At 42.8% G+C, this 16,553-nt stretch overlaps 1 protein-coding gene across 1 annotated transcript in view; it reads right to left on the reverse strand.

Annotated features, from left to right (window-relative positions):
* PGBD5 (piggyBac transposable element derived 5) overlaps positions 1-16,553 on the reverse strand; it is a 73,498-nt gene that overhangs the window by 25,239 nt on the left and 31,706 nt on the right. The window contains exon 3 of the mRNA XM_048296229.1: positions 9,296-9,430. Within this exon, the coding sequence (XP_048152186.1) occupies positions 9,296-9,430 (135 nt within the window). The remainder of the gene's footprint in view (positions 1-9,295; positions 9,431-16,553) is intronic.

Genomic DNA, 16,553 nt, shown 5'->3' on the forward strand with positions numbered 1-16,553 from the left:
GAACAGATTGTTCCAAATTTACAGCAAAGGTATTTCATGATTATTGGCAACAAAATTAAGATTAGGTTACTAGTATGTCAGCACAGACACCACAGATCAAATCCTCAAAATCTACAGACAGGGCAGTGGAGACAGAAGATGCAGACAGATTAGTTTTGACCTTGGATTAGCAGATGAGCTGAAAACAAAGCAGGAATCTCTCTAAGTCTATAAAAGTGTCTTACACCTTACCTCCCCGAATCCAGTAAATCTTAGAATCTCTCCTGCTCCATGCTCACTCCGTGTTCCTTGTAGAGTGCTGCCCCTCCAAGGGACAGTCCTCTGGCACTGCTGGTCCCTCACTGTGGGCTGCTTTGTGTCTGGAAGCAGCTACTTTTAACAGCATGCCCACCAGGCACCTGTCCACTGAGGTAGCACTACTTTCATATGAGGATGCTACACACTTCAAAGGTTTGGTTAGCAGAATTCCCTGTGCACTTGGCTTTGAATCTCAACCCCCCTTGCTCTGTTCACTTTCCCAGCACCCTTTACTCAAATGTTCATACCCACTGCTGAACCTTTCCTCCTCCAATGTTAAATATAACCCCTTTTTTTTCTCTCCTTGGGCACTTCCTTGCCTATCCAACAACAGCTTTTGTTCTTGGCACAGTGTTTCTTGTTTTGGAGAAGCATCATTCAAAGCTTTATCGTGCCCAGCTCTATTGGGATGACGGGTGACAGCAGCACAATGTTGGAAGGCATTAAGGCTGCTGTGAAGGCATAAAGTGGCTGTGTACATGTAACTGGCAAACACATAGCTTCAAATATTTTTGCAAATACCTAGGATCCCATATGACCTTTATTTTCCCCATCCAGCTTATTTCATTCTACCTCAACCCATTAAGATCCTCCCTACTGAAGCCCACAGCATTCCCTCCCTTTCTGTAATGCATTAGAAGTGGTATTTAAGAGTCAGGAATCTGCAGAAACAGCACACATTGCCAGATTGGCTGTTAGACCTTCACAGGCACAGTCAGAAACTGCTCCCCCAAAATGTTTGTTAAACCATTCACTAGACCTTCTGTTTTGTCCTGGGACATTAGAGTTTTGTGCCCTTTCCATATGCACCAACAGCAAAATATCATCAGAAGTACAGGCTCAACCACTGTTGCTGGATAACAGATGGGAGATGCTGGCAGCAAACATCCTCTGCTTCTGTGCATGACAGCCAAACCAGTGCTTCTTGAATATCTGCAGAGATCTCTTTCACTGTATCTTTTCTAATGGCTTCTGGTACATTTGATCTACAGCACTAATTGGGATAACCTGTGTAGATGTGACAGCAGCTGTCTTGGGAGGCGACTATGGGCTGAAGACATTTAACATGCAGTGCTTTCTGTATTCATTCCTCAATTATTTGTTGAATATCTGTTGTTTCTCAGAACAGTGACACACTCAATTCTGCCATCTCTCTATCTGTGGCTGCCCTACTGCACCAGATACTTTGAATCCAGTATGTTTTCATTACCTTCTTGTGGAAAGTTCATAAGGTCTCACAGAAACTGAGTAAAAAATGGAATGCTTAGGAACAAAAGCTACATCTTGACTGCACATTTAAGAGAATGTGCCCTAGAAACACAAATATTGGTGATTCTGCTCATATTCAAAGCTCAGATGGCATATTGAAAGCACTTGTGAATAGCACATCCCAAATATTCCACCTTCATACATAATTGAAGCACCCCAGGGTACAATTCTCAAATGAAATAGATGACATTTGGAAGAAAAAAAAGGGCAGAGGTAGTAATAAACAGAAGGAAGATTTTGAAAGATATATTGTGCAAAAATGTTTCACAAAGGGCAGATCCTAAACAACCACAAAACAGAAGCCATGTTTTTAGATGACACAGTTATAAAAGCAAGAGAACAAAGTAAAGTAGTCATAATTTTTCGATCCTCAATAGCTATTGAAAAAATAACTTTATTTTTTTCTACAGCCAACCCACAACTGCACATTCCTAGCACTACTTTCTAGATCCTGCCTCAATCCCCTCTCATCTTAAACCCTACCTCTAACTGTTGCCATTACCAACACTGTTGGGAGATTCTCCTCTCCAGTTTCACCCTAAACCTGCTGCACATCATACTCCCTCCTTCTTTAATGATCTCTTCCCAGGCAGCTCTTTTCCAGCAGATGTTGGCACCAGTGGTGGTGCTCTTACCAAGACCAGATCTTTTCATTTGTTTGAGCCTCTCTTCATTTTCTTCCTGCTACTCTAAAGTCTGCTTTCTAAAGGGTATGCAAGAACATGCAGTTTTCCCAACCTGCTCCCAGGTAGTTCCTGGTGTTCCTTACAAAGTTCTTTACTCGGTCCCCTTCTTTTCTCCCTCTGCATTTTCTTTTGAATGATTTCAATCTGCATGAACACACACAGATGCAGCTAACATCTCTGTGCTGAGGACTGACAAAAGTCTGTTTTACCTGCACATGTTCTTCAAAGTTTCTAAAAAGATCTTTGTGAGACTGGCAAAAAGATGCTGGCAGAGTTGACAATGCAAGTCATTGTCAACTTAAAGCTCTTTGCTTTTCTTTCCATGATTTCTTGTTGTTTCTTTGTCACTGTGGGTACTACAACATCTTACCTGCATGGCGGACCAACAACTCATGGACCAACGAATGCAGATTTTGCTCTGTACCTTCTCCCAGGCAGCCACATCTAGGTTAGGCAGACTCATTATCTCTAACAGCTCCACATAAATCATTTCCTATTCTTTCAAATACCTAAGAACTGCCTGGCTTTCCTCCCAATTACTGCAATCATCCTTCTTCTCTTTGGCCTTGCTGAAATGTATTTTGACATCCAGACAGTGCTCCACCCCTTGGATCACTTGTCTAATCCTTTGCTTTGACCATGTCAGCCTTCTGCCAGTTCCCTATTCTTTGCAGCATCAAATGGAAATGGGGCTGGAAAACAGAGACAGGCCTTCATGGTTTAGGCTTCCCTGTTGATCTCTTCCTATACCATGTCAGTATAGTGACTCCTCCCCGCATTTGCCCTGTGAAGCCAAGCATCCAACAACCAGTGTCAAACAAGCCCACATTTGCACTTTTCCATGCTGCCCTTCTGACTGGTTGGAAATCACCACCATCTCAGCAGACCTCTTTCCTTTTGCTCTTCAAAACCTTTCCGAGAAAGGATGCAATCCCCACAAGGCAATTGCTAATCAATGCATCGGTCCTGCTGCTTCTTAATGCTGCTTTTCCAGGCTCCCTCTGTGTAGCCCAGCTCAGGTCCATGACTGAGGCTTCACTCTGGTGCCACATAATTGCACAACATTGGCTCAGATTTTCTATGAAAATTATTGTTGAGCTGTGAGAAGGTGTGTAAGTGAGGAGGTGTAAGTGAGAAGGTATATAAGTGACGCAAGGCAAGAACAGTATAAACTATCAGAAATGCTGTAACTGTTGAGAGGATAACACATAGCAGCTCAAGGAGGAAAATACTTACATAAAAAGGGCATAAAATCTTAAGATAAACCCAAGAGATGACAAAACACTGACATTGAGGACCCAGTTCATTTCTAAGGAGGAACCACAAGGCTGATGACAGCCTGGCCTGTGCAGGCTCACCAGGAGTAGGGTGTATACTGGTACCTAGTAGTGTGTTAGTCCCAGATCTCTGCCATGTGCATTAGCCAAGAAACACTGCTGCACTCAGCCTGCTTCCACAGTTCTCTGGGCAGCCAAAATGTGTCTGAACTAAAGAGATTTGCTGTGGGAAGCTTAAGCCTCCTTCTTGCACTTAGATCCCAAACTTTCTAGGGCAAAGATTTTTGTTCTGCTCTCCACACCCAGCACAAAGGGATGGGATCCATGAGGGGCACTCCTATGGCAAACCTATGAGGTGCATAAGAGAGGAGGCTCTGGTGCTTTTAGTCTGCTTCCCCAGGCAGAGTTGCACTGAGTGAGAACAGCTGCAGAAAGGACACAACTACACAGGTAGTTTTATTGTCATAAACTCCAAGCAGCTCAGATGGGAACTAAAAAATAACTTTCATTCACACCTGAAAATAGACACTAAGACTGTATGCAAACTCTGACAGAGATCTTTGCATTAGATCACATTTAGGTCTGGTTTTCCTATTCATTTAGAAACATGGAAAGATTGTAAACTCCATAAAAATGAATAGGTCTGGCCCAACACACATCTGCAAGAATACCTTTCCATTTAACACTGGTGAGCAAGAGGATAATTGACTTTCAACTGAGATCTGGGATTCTCACATGCTGACATTACAGAACCACATGCATTAAAAAGCTGGAGCCAGATGGAAGCCAGAGGAAGAAAGTAGATAGGATTTTCCAGCCACCAGTGATTGACAAATGAAGGTGATCAGATTTCCTGGGATCCCCTCCCAGACAAAGCCTGACCTTGAGAACCTCCTCAAAGCACCTGCTACATCTGTGTGTTCCAGATGCAACTGTTCCAGCAATAGAGGAATTATCAGGACATGGTTTAAAGAAATGCAAGGGCTCAGACTAATCTCTAAACAGAACTTAAACAGGCCGAAACACCAACATTTCTGAGCAGCTTATTAAACAAGTGCACAGATGGCTAATTCTTCTGCAACTCTGACCTTGAAAACAAAACTGACTCCAGGTTTTTTACCCCTCCCTTTCCCATTGACTGAATGCACTTATGTGGTGTGTTGTAAAATTATAAATTCTTTGGGGCACAACCTCAGTTTCTCTAAATTCTGGAAGTTCTTACTCTGTAAAGTCAATAGGGTTATGAAGTACTTAAGCTAGCTGTAGCTACCCTGTCTAAAATTAACTACAGCATTTACTGTAGAAGCATGGTGTTTACACTGTTCGGGGTTTTTTTCCTGTCACTGAGAGCTCTGCCAATGATCTGTGGAGCAACCTCAGACATCTCCCCTCAGTGAGACTGCTGCTCTTTGGGGAGAGAGCCCTTTCTTACCCTCTCAGGCAGGGGCCACCCCGCTCCAGGTTTCACTCTTTAAACGCGGCTATCATGCAAACTGCTGTTTCTTCAGGACCAAGACTCAAGCTGCTGAGACACAGTAGTTTTCCTTACTCTGTTCTGACTCATCACTTCATGGGAAGCAGTGGAAGGTGGAAACTCAAAGTCAGTCCCAGCACAAGGACCTAAAGGACTTCATAAATCTGAGTAACATTGCACAGGGATATTAATGAAAATGAAATGCATTATTGCAAGAATTTTCTGCCAGGGAATAAAAGCAAGTGCAGAGCCCATATATTTTGGGGGGCAGGGAGGAGGTGTGGGAAGTGAAAAGTGTCCAGTATAGCCTCAGAAAATAAAATTCATCTCAATGACTAGGAAAGTATATATGCATGCATGAAGTAATTTCTTCCTCACCATGATACCAGCTTTTTTAAGCAAATAATTACGTTGATGAGCTAATTCTATTACTGCCTATCAGAGTGATTAATATTGTCTGATTGTCTCTTTGTAGTGCTCTTTACCATCTGCTACTGCCTTCCATCTTGTTGATTGATGGCTCTTTGGGTCAGGGACTGTCTTAGGGTTACATCTGGACTATGGGTCTGCGCTTCAGGATGAGGCACTATGGGAATACCTTATTCTGTCAGCTCTCCATGTGCTGGGGTTCACCAGAACCCTGTGCTTTCTTCACCTGCAAATGATCAGAACACCTTCTTGTGCAGAAGGAGCTATGCAAGGACTAGGCATCACTTAGTTACTCATAACCATGCTCATTCCTTTTGAGCCACACAAGAAATGCAGAGAGCACATGATATGTCCCACCAGGACAAAATAAATAGCCCTGATAAGGTATTTGGGAATTCTCTTCATCATTTTTTGATGAGCTATATTGCTATATCTAAAATAAGAAAGAGCCCTACCAATCATATTCATGAACAATTTTTATAATCAACTATTCCAGATTTTCAGAGAAAAAGAAATAAGAACTGACAAAAAAACTGACACAGCTGGAGATTTGATTTACATAGTATGACTTAATATTTAAATATACGCTAAGCAAATAGTCTAAGAAAGATTTCTAATCTACTTCAATAATTTAAACTGCAATCAAGACATTAAAATATTGGTTTTAAAAGTGTCTCGGTGTTAAGTAGGGAAATAGAAGTGCTAAGCAGTATATAGCGAAATAGATTGGAAAGAAACAAGAAAAGCAAAGAGAAGATGGAACAGAGAGGGACACCTGAAGTCCTGCAAGCTGTGTTTGTTGTCCTCCCTGAATTAGAAAGAAAGAAATTAGAAGGCCCAAGCCCTCTCCCCCAGCAGCTGCTGCCACCTTGATGTCCAGCGTCAAAGGCAGATGAAAAAGGCAACAGTATCAGGGCAGTTTTGCCATCCACTTTGCCAAAGTCAGATCTCCTGAAGCCCTTCTGAACTCTCTGAGAGGTTTTGTTCGTGTTCCCAACTGCAGCAGATGTGTATTTACATTGTTTGAATGATGTGTCCTTCCTGCATGTTCCCACTTGGCCAGCTGACCGTGAAGAGATGCTCAGCAACAAAGCTATTCACTGCAACGAGATGCTCTGCTTGAGATTTTCTGAAGCAGAGATATAATCTGAAATTGTGCATCCATCTTAAAACAAAGACTTAACTGTCAGGGTGCAGTCAAGTTACCTGGAGTACAGAAGACAGAAAAGTAGTCTAATATTCATACATTGTTTCTATTATGAATATATAAGCCTATGCACCTTATGTCCACAAGCAGCACTTGGGTTTTATGCCACTTCTGTTCCATGAATGGCTTATTGGGCTAGATTTTTAACCAAACACCATTTCCTTAAAAAAAGTAAATGATGAGCCATCAAACAGAAGTGTTTACTCATACCCAAAAATGTGATTCAGAGTTTTGTTCACAGAACAAGCAGGAACAGGAATTTGAGCAGACAAACAGCTGAAACTCCTAACATTAACAGCTGACCTGTGAGCTGAGTTCACAAAGTAACTCATCATGTGGCATATCCATTCTACATTAGGAAAACAAACCAACCAATCCCTTTCATTGTAGGAAAAGCAGCACACTGGGAAAACTAAGGTGTTTCCTCAAATGGAGATTTTTTTTAACATCAGGCTTATGATTCAGGATTGGAGGACCTTGTTTTTGGCCAGGAGCATCACAATCTTCTTGAGGTTCCTTCCACTCCTGAAAACCAGTCATACATAGCTCTGTCCTCTCTTCTGTCTGGGCTGGCTCACCTTTTTATAGATACATATTATTCAGATTTTTGAAACTGAATTATGCTGATTTATGAAGTGTTGATTGTCCTATTTTATCTTGACTAAAAGGACCTCAATGCCATCACATGGAAGCAGTGAGGGAGGGAATTCACCTGGACAGTATTACAGAATGTCTACATGTTTTGAGGTAAGTGCTGCAAGGTTTTTCCAACGGTTGGCAGGTGATAGACAGGTCAGTCCTTAACTATCAGACAACAAGTCTTTTCTTCACGATGGCAGCTTCACAAGAGATGGAAAGGAAAATGTGTACATGAAGAGAAAACACTGGATTTTCTTCTGGTTTAGATCAATTCTCTCCATTTGTTAAACATAGGGAAAGAAACAAAACCTCTGTTTTAAAACCCTAAATAAACCAAATAACCACTGAAAAAGTGCTTTGGATTCTGCAAGACCACTTGTAAGCATGACACATAAATGAACATAGCATTTCAAGCATATCATAATTGAAGATGCCCATCCTCCCCAGATTAGGTTTTTCCATTTTAGCATGAAGGCATATTCTTTTTCACAGTTCCCTAAAGTCCCTTTCACCCAGTCATTTCAGCACGTTGATAACGACAGCCAAGTCATGGAATGAATATAGAAGGCAGCTGGCAAGATAATCCTGGACGTCATCCGGATGCAAGCGAAGCATGAGTATCTAATTCATTAAGGGAGTGGGAGGATTAGGGTGGTGCTGAGCATCTATTCTGTTTAATTTGACATTCCATTAATTTAGTCTCTCAGTGGACAGGACGGGAGGTGCAACATAATTAAAGCTCAGAATCTGAAACCTCTGGTTTGTCTGAAGACTTATTAGTTTTGTGGCAGTTGGCTGGGGGGAGCATGGCAAGAGAGATGAGCAGACTTTGTGCTCGCTGTACCCAATACGCTTCAGTAATAAACTGCGTGTGGGACTGGTGAAGTTCTCCTTGGAGATCAAAGACACTGCCTCTATATAGCAAATGACTTTCTAAGAGCCTTGAGAGCAGAAACTTCCAAGGATGCTTCACAAGGTGAATCTATTTTGTATCAGAGAAAACAGCTGCTTTAAAATTTAGATGGAAGATGCAGGATCCTAAGTTTCTTCTCAGAGTGAAGAGCATTGCTGAAAACACAAACCTCTGTTCCCAGTGAGCCTCTTTTCCTGCACAGCTAGTCAAACAGTCATAATGATTCACCAACTAAATTCTGCTCTGAACAAATGTTCAACTGCAGCAAATCCACAGGCCCTGTTCTGACATGCATTCAGTTTGAGCAAGCAGTGTGCACATCCTACCTCTGAACCACCACTCTGGAACATGCGGGGGACAGCCTTCTCACAGGAGCTCTTGGGAAAAAGAAATATTAGAAAACATCTGCCCCCTCATCTCTAAGTAACAAAATAAATGACCAGATTTTTCAAGGGCTCTCAAAATACATCAGCAATTGAGGAAGCTGAGAATTTGAAAAGAAGTTCCCAATGCCTTATGATAATAAAAACAAACCCTTCAACATGTCTCTCACTCCAGCTTACATCTCACCTTGAAGTCACACCAGATTTTATTTCTTTGATAGAGAGGTAGATGTGTGAAAAGATAGGTAATAGGAACCCCCACAAATATATTTCTCACAGAAAAATTGACATCTTGATACCATATTGATTTAGTCTATTGGACACCGTTGGCTATCACAGTTGCAGTGTCATACTTAGGGAGAGAGAAAAGCTGATTCATAAAAAATGACATAAGTCACAGTACTCAGACATTCAGATAAACTTAGGATATACAAACAGACAGACCTTTTAACTGCATTTCAATGTAATTAGCTGAGGGCTGGCAGCCAGATGGACATTATCAGAGACAGAAACTCTCAGTTAAATCATACAGCAAACAAAGTATCAGGAACTTGTCATCACTGTCCGTTGGGTCTCGTATCCACAGGAGTCAGAGGCCTCCTGCACACAGATTGTAGCCCCCGGCAGGGTAACGAAGAGAAGTGACTGTTACCCTTGGTCCTGCAATACATTTAAGGGCCTGCTGGAACTGAATCATGACATTTGAAGAGGTAAAACCCACCTGGCAGATGAAACCAGTGGACGAGCACTGCCGAACCCAAAGACTGAATTTCCTCTTTTTCCTCTTGCGCAGCTCCCTCTCTGTGCAGGTAGCAATGAAAACTGGATCCTCATCAATCAGGGGCTCATGTAGTACCTGCAAGTGGCAAGAAAAGAGGCAGGGAAAGAAATAGAAGAATACAAGATTGCTAAAAAAAAGGTGCTTTAACTTCTTTCAAGGAAATACAACCCTTGCACTGTGCTTGTGTGCATCACTCCAAACAAAGAAGCAAACTCACTTCTGTTTGATGCTACCACCCAACAAAAACCAAAGCCTGGCCAAGCACACTCCCTTATGGATAGCTGCTCTACATGTGGTTTGGAAACATTTCAAGGCACAGCTCTCATTTCTTAGTATCAGCTACAGTTCAGCATCCCTCCAAAACGATGCAGGGGATGGGGCAGGGAGAGTGGATTGTTGGCAGCATCCTTCTCCAAGCTTCATCATAAGCTTCATCTTGTTTGGCAGAATGTCTTCCACCCAAACATCCCCTACAATATGTTGTAAAGTATGTTCCTTGGTTACAGCAAAGGAAAACACATAATAAAGAGAAAGAGAAGTTAAGGGAGAAAAATGCTGCCATTTAAAGAGGTGGTGAAGAGACAGAAAATATTTTTCCTGGCAGCAGCAGCAGCTTCAGGGAAGTCTCTCTTGCCTCAGGAGCTGAAAAATTTGACAAAAGGAGACAAGTATAAAGCACCAGAGGCAGGAATAGAAAAAGGTAAGGCAGACTGGAGCAAGTAACGAAGACCTGTGAAAGTGAAGCAGTTTCTGCATTCTGCATCCAGATGCTGTAAGTGGTTCTTGTAACTGTTTCGTTACACTTCTCTCCATTAATTCACCAGCAAAACTGTTAGGTATCACACTGTGGAACTCATCTACAGAAAAGTACTAGCAGATGCCCACAGCTCACAGGCAGCTGTGCATAACATAGCTGACTGCATGATGTGTAAGTTGCCTAGCAAGCCACTTGTGAAAGTACAAAGACTTGCTAACTGTTGAAAGGTCACAGCTGATAAATGCTGACCAAATTCAGACATGTACATCTAAATCAGAGCAAGTTACTGCAGGCTCCCCTCCTTGTACACGAGGGGAAAGCAGTCCCAGCAGGCCATAATTCATACCCTTGTAAAGATGTGCAAAATAGTCAGATGGGTTATAATCTAAAGGAGTCTGTTCTTTTCCAGTGACCATCCCTCCAGGAAGCGGGCTCAGATACAGGTATGAAGAGGCTCCCATCCTCAGATGAAGCATTTCCACGCCTGCACGTGTGCTACTTTTGTGCACATCCATGCAGTCAGTGGCAGAATGAGAACAAAGCTGCACTAAACCTGGGAGCGATGCTTGTAGGAGAGATGTGGTGGGTGAGCAGTTAAGCAGCAGAGATGAACAGCTGCCGGCCTCATGAATACAAGATGTTTGTTGAACATCACTCTGTCAGCCCAAAATAGGCACCCATGCCCTCCCCACACAGTGATGGCTGCACACTGTCATTTATACACACTCCACTTCTTAACAACTCATGAAACATTCACAGGACCATCTGAAAGCACTCTTGTGAAATGTTCAAATTATATACCAAAACACAGATGTGAGCAAGGAGAGCTGCACACAAAGATATTTGTTCTTCCAGCTGCAGCTGCCCTGAAGCCAAATCTTCCTCTCTCAAGGTCCACACAGAACACAGCCCTTCCTATCTAAAGACCATCTGGGGCATTTCCCACTTCCGCCTCAGAGGATTCTGACAGTATTTTGCAAATATTAAACATGCCCTCATTCACTTTTGCCTTTCTGCCTCTCATGTGCAGAGGGAAGGAACACATCCTTTGGGATAGGGTTGGATACATGGTTAAGAATTTCTCAGCTTCTGGAAAGGCTCTCTTACCTGCCAGATCCCACTGAGTGGTGTGGTTCCACTGTTATAATCTCCCCTGCTGTAGGATGGAGAGCAGCAGAAAGAAAAGACTGTATAAGCATCACCTTAGGACATCTTTTACCCTCTGTCATTAGCTCCTTTCCCTCTGCACCACAGCATCAACTCTCCTCACAGCAGCTCTACTGCGTCCTGTTTACCCTTCACACTCTTTCTGCCTCCTATGACACAGTAAGGCCTGTCAGCCTTACATTTAGAAAGCAAATCTGAATATTTAAAACCTCTCTCCATCTTCCTTTTCTCCCTGCCCATGCTCAGCCCTGCCTTCCCCTAGTAACCAGAGCTTCCCCTCCTTTGTTCCCCTGTACTGAATGTAAATAATTTCTCTGTAAGTTCCTACTCAACTTCTGTGAAGAGGGAATAAAAATGTGAACAGACTAGGGCTGTTTGCTGCTGCTGCAAAGAAAAAATGTGGACAGGCAAGGAAAATGAACTGAAAACCCTAGAGCTTGTTCTTCCTGCTTCCTTCAGAGAGTGGGGGACAAGTGTTGTCACCCCTCCAAATGCAACCACTGCTTCAACAGCTGTAAAGAACTTTGCAAACGGGGCACTGTACGGGCCGTGCCTGCTGGTGGAACAGCTGATCCCCACCTTGTTTTCAAAGCAAGCAATTTGTTGCTCCTGGCACTGACATGGTGTTTTTAGGACAAAAGTTAGCCCTGGTGCTACTGGCCCACCCTATTAGTTTGTTCACCCTCCTGCATTCTCAGTCTCCTTGCTGTTCCTGTATCTCAAATCCATCTATTTGCCAAATCCTCATGCAAAGTGGTATTTCCTCCCTCCCTATTCCCCATTCTTGCTGTTGCTGCAATATTCGCTTTTACAGGACTGAGCTTACTGCCTCCATGGCATATTCTTTCCTGCTTCTCATCTTCCTTGATAAAAATCTACTTTCAGGCTTAACTGACTACTACACATATTCCTGGCCGCCTCTTCACAATCTTTTTCTCAGTCTCAAGTGCTGCCCTCTTCCTACTCTGACTTCCTTTGATGCAAGATAGCTTGTGGATTTCTTCATAGAAACCATCCCCATTCTTTTCTCTCGGGGTCTAAGAAGCTCCTCATCTAGTTGCTTTGCTCCCCCACTGCCATCACACTGCTTTCTCTTTTCCTCTTCTCTTCTCTTCTCTTCTCTTCTCTTCTCTTCTCTTCTCTTCTCTTCTCTTCTCTTCTCTTCTCTTCTCTTCTCTTCTCTTCTCTTCTCTTCTCTTCTCTTCTCTTCTCCTTTCCTTTCATTTCCTTTTCTTTAATTTCCTTTTCCTTTTCTTTTCCTTTCCTTTTTCCTTATAGTAATCCTTATCCCTGTGACATCGACCTGCCAAACTTTCACTCTTTTTCACACACATTTGCTTTCCTCTCAACATGTATTTGCACTCCAAATGTTGCAGAGGCAGGACTCCAAGATGGGACTCTATCAACTGCTCCATCACACAATATCTTTCACTCACAGAACAAAACAGATAGCCACTGCCAGGAGTGCCTTTCTTTCTTCTCCATTTTAGATCATTTCCAATGCTTTTTCCATGCCAGAATTCCACCCATCCTGCTTTCACCAGAGCCCAAACAGGCTTGTAGACAAATCCCCGAATCACTATGTCTTTTGTACATGGAATTTCTGGACTCCATACACTTAGATAATGAATCAACATATCCATGAGACATCTCCCCCTTAGATCCATGGCCATCCACAACACAGGCTGTCTCTTCAGCCTGTCTCCTGGAGAAGCTCCCTCAGCTTGCCTTGTCTCTGGCTTTTGGCGGGTACCACCCAGTTGCAGAGTCCCCGGGTAACTGCACCTTTATGCACACAGTCATTCCTCCAGCTCATGCTTCTGCCTCTTTGCTCCAAAGCTCCTCCTGTCTAATCTAAATTCTCTTGCTGGTGTCTGACATCTCTGCTTGCATATCTAGCTGTCAGTTCTGATTACATTACGCTGCATTTGAGAGCATCTCCCTTCTCTTAAGAAACCCTTAGTATCTCCTTTTTTGGTCATTGCAGACGTCCCTGTCCTCCTGCTGCAGATATCACTGGCTAGTGAATCTGAATGTCAGTCTTTACCTCCTACTTGCAAAATCTTCTCAGCTAGGCAATGCCTGCATTTTCCATGCTTTCTGAGTAAGAGCTCTAAAATGGCACTCATTTTAGAGTAACAACCCACCCACCCAGACAAGTTTACATCCAAAACCCACAACCATCCTGCAACAGTTTTACTTCTACTCAGCATAAGGCAATCTTGTCCTACAGACTACTGCTGGAAAGCCATTTTCCAAGTCTATCACACTGACCACATCACTTTACTTCTCTCTGATAGTTTTTCTCCACTATATCAGACAGATTCTTTCTCTTCTCATTTTCAAAGTCCTGATTGGCCTATCCACATTTTACAGATCCTCTTTGCCATCATTCAAAGGTTAACTCCGACCTCCAATGGAGCCATGATTCCACGCTCCTCTGCCCAATCAATCCTCTTAAAAACAAAAAGCCAGTACTTACAGCACTCCATTGCCATTAGGTAATTTAAAAATACCAATGAAGTTCCATCATTTTCTGTTGCCAAACTCTCCCTAAAATCTGGCTTCACCAAAGGATCAACTGGCCAAGAGTTACAGGACATCAGAAATTTACCTTGCTGCTCAATATTCTTATTGCTCCTCTGTCTGTCTTTCTCTTGCTCGATGTCTTATACTTGGCCAGTGTTCTCTCAATATTTATGTATTTGTGTCACACTCAAAGAAGTCCTAAGACAGAACGGTTCTGGTTTGGGACCAGCACCCTTAACTCCTAAAGAATAATTTTGAGAACAGGAAGTCTGAAATACAGAGGTAAAACACGACTAAGATCTTATAATTTGGAAATACCCTATATCAAATGAATATTTAATCATGAGGACACAAAAGCAAGTTGACCAGCCTGTTTTTGTCCCTCTGTGTTTTCAAAGAGGCTGCCATCTAAAGCTGTGAGCTGGTTTGTAAGAGCTATGTGGAAACTGCCTAGCTGTACCCTACGATACCACCAAGAGTGAAACACAAACAAGTTGCCTAGTAATTGGCCAAAGTTTAACACTGTGCCCTTGGAGCAAGAGATTGGACTTACATCTGTCTTTTTGTCAGGGGGTTCACTCCTGCTGGAGATAAGAAGACAACTGTTCCCAGCTGACATTCCACTGGGCAGATGCAAAATTGTTTGGTTCCAAGACACCAAAGAGAAGGTACTTTAGAGGCAGAGGGAAGCAGAGAGTACCTGGAGTTATGCTCCTGACCTCTCCCACACCAGTCAGGGGCAGCCAGTCACAGCAATGCTGTCTAGTCACATCCTGCTGACAAGCATATAAATGCTCAGCAGGCACAGAAGGGTATTTGAGCAGTGATGTTATTTTCACTGAACTCCTCAGGTTTCTGGAATTCAGTGCATATCCTTGGCAGGTGAGTACCCTTGAATTTGTCGCTCTATACCTCCTGAGCGCAGGCAGGGCATCCTCCCTGCCTTCAGGCTTGCAGACAGTAGCACAGCTACAAAGCTAAGTAGCGAAGAAACAACACTGCTTCCAAGAACAGACCCAAACCTCCACCTCTTGTTGCTCAGGTAGAGGCAGTGCTTATTTATACAGATGATGCTGAGGAGGGATAAGATGCAGAGAATATTCCTGTCTTTTTTTTTTTAACTGATCTAGGTCAGAACACCATTTTTTTAACTTCAGAAACTACAGCTAGCACTGCTGATACACAAAATGTTCTGGGCTTTCAAATCCTTCATAAGCTGGAGAGTAATTATTTCCTTTTGTTTGCTCAGTATATTTAGCAAAATAGTTATAATTCACTAGATTGTTTTCTCTGGTTTGGTATATTGGCATAGTTCTTTCTCCCTGTTTCCTTTCATAGCAACTGTGGTGTTATTTTTACAGGCAAATTTGGGCAGGGGGAGGGGTCACAGATGAGAAAAAAAACCTCTAAGTATTTTCTGACAGAAGTTCCACTTGAAGAATCTTTTCTAGCTCTCCAAAAAGAAAAGATCAGATCTATAAAAGAAATAACTGTAATGGCAGATGTACCGCCTGCTGGATGCAGATTGTCCCTGCTTGGTCCATAGGGGTGAATTAAATATGGCATCTTCCTAATCCGTGTTCTGTGAGTCCACACTGCCAGAGGAAGAAAGTCAGTAACGAGCCTACCCATAAGCCCAAACAGCCCTGCTGCATCCAACAGGAGCTGTGATTCAGCTGTTTGATGCCACTTACAAGAAGGGAGCATAAAGCTCATGGGTCAGCCACAAGCCACCCAGGTACCACAAGTCTCATGTTTAAGATACAGATGTACCTCAAGCAACAAATCTAGTTTGAACTTGGGATTTCAGGTATCCCTGACTACAGAAACCTGGCCCCCCCTTTCCAACTGGCTTTCACAGGCAGAACTTCCAAAAGCCCATCTAAATGGCTCTTTCCCCTCATCTTTTAATTTGTTTCTGTGCAACTGAGTTATTATTTTCAATTATTTCTAGTATTTTTCACTGGGCATTCTGGGTTTGATGTTTACTGCAGTCTGCACTCAAGACAATTTGCAGGGAGAGTTCTTTCCTCCTGTTTTGAGCAGATGGGGTCCTCATCTCTTGAGACAGGTAGTGTTCAGCCCTGACTGATGGCACTCAGGAGGATGTTATGCACAAGGCTCCTTTCAGGAGGAGGCCTGGAACAGTAGGTTACCAGAGGTACACTAAGGTATTTTTAACAACAGATTCAAAACCTTATTCTTTCTCACAGAGTTATTTTTGAAGCTGTATTTTAGTGCTTTTTGTTCCATGCAAAATCACTGAAACATGCCGCATAGAAATCACTGACGTAAACACTGACAAAGGAGCAGAGAAGTGGAGGGGGAGGGAAGAGAATTGGGCTGTGTCTACTTCTTCCCCCCTATTTTTTTTAAGTAGCATCCCCTTACCAAGCTCAGAATAAGAATGTGTTTTGCTTGTGAAGATTTAGATGTTTTGCCACTGCAAACAGGGTGCTGTGATTTTGTCAGTTCAGTTCTCAAGCCTTGCTCAGGATGGAGAATGGGAGAAGGGATATACATGCAAATCAAATTTTATCCTTTAATGGACTTGCACTCAGAGTGTGTGCCACAGCACACCATTATAAGCATTCACATTAGACAGAGTGATCACATTTCTGAAGCCTTTATCTTCTGCCCATTGAACTCAGCAGCCATAAGGACTAGATTTCATACCTTAGTAAGAGCTCAGTCCCAACAATTCTGTGTTTCTCACTGCCTGTTTTGTCTTAATGGAAACACACT

Source organism: Corvus hawaiiensis, chromosome 3 (genome assembly GCF_020740725.1).
Source record: "Corvus hawaiiensis isolate bCorHaw1 chromosome 3, bCorHaw1.pri.cur, whole genome shotgun sequence".
Taxonomy (NCBI): Eukaryota; Metazoa; Chordata; class Aves; order Passeriformes; family Corvidae; genus Corvus; species Corvus hawaiiensis.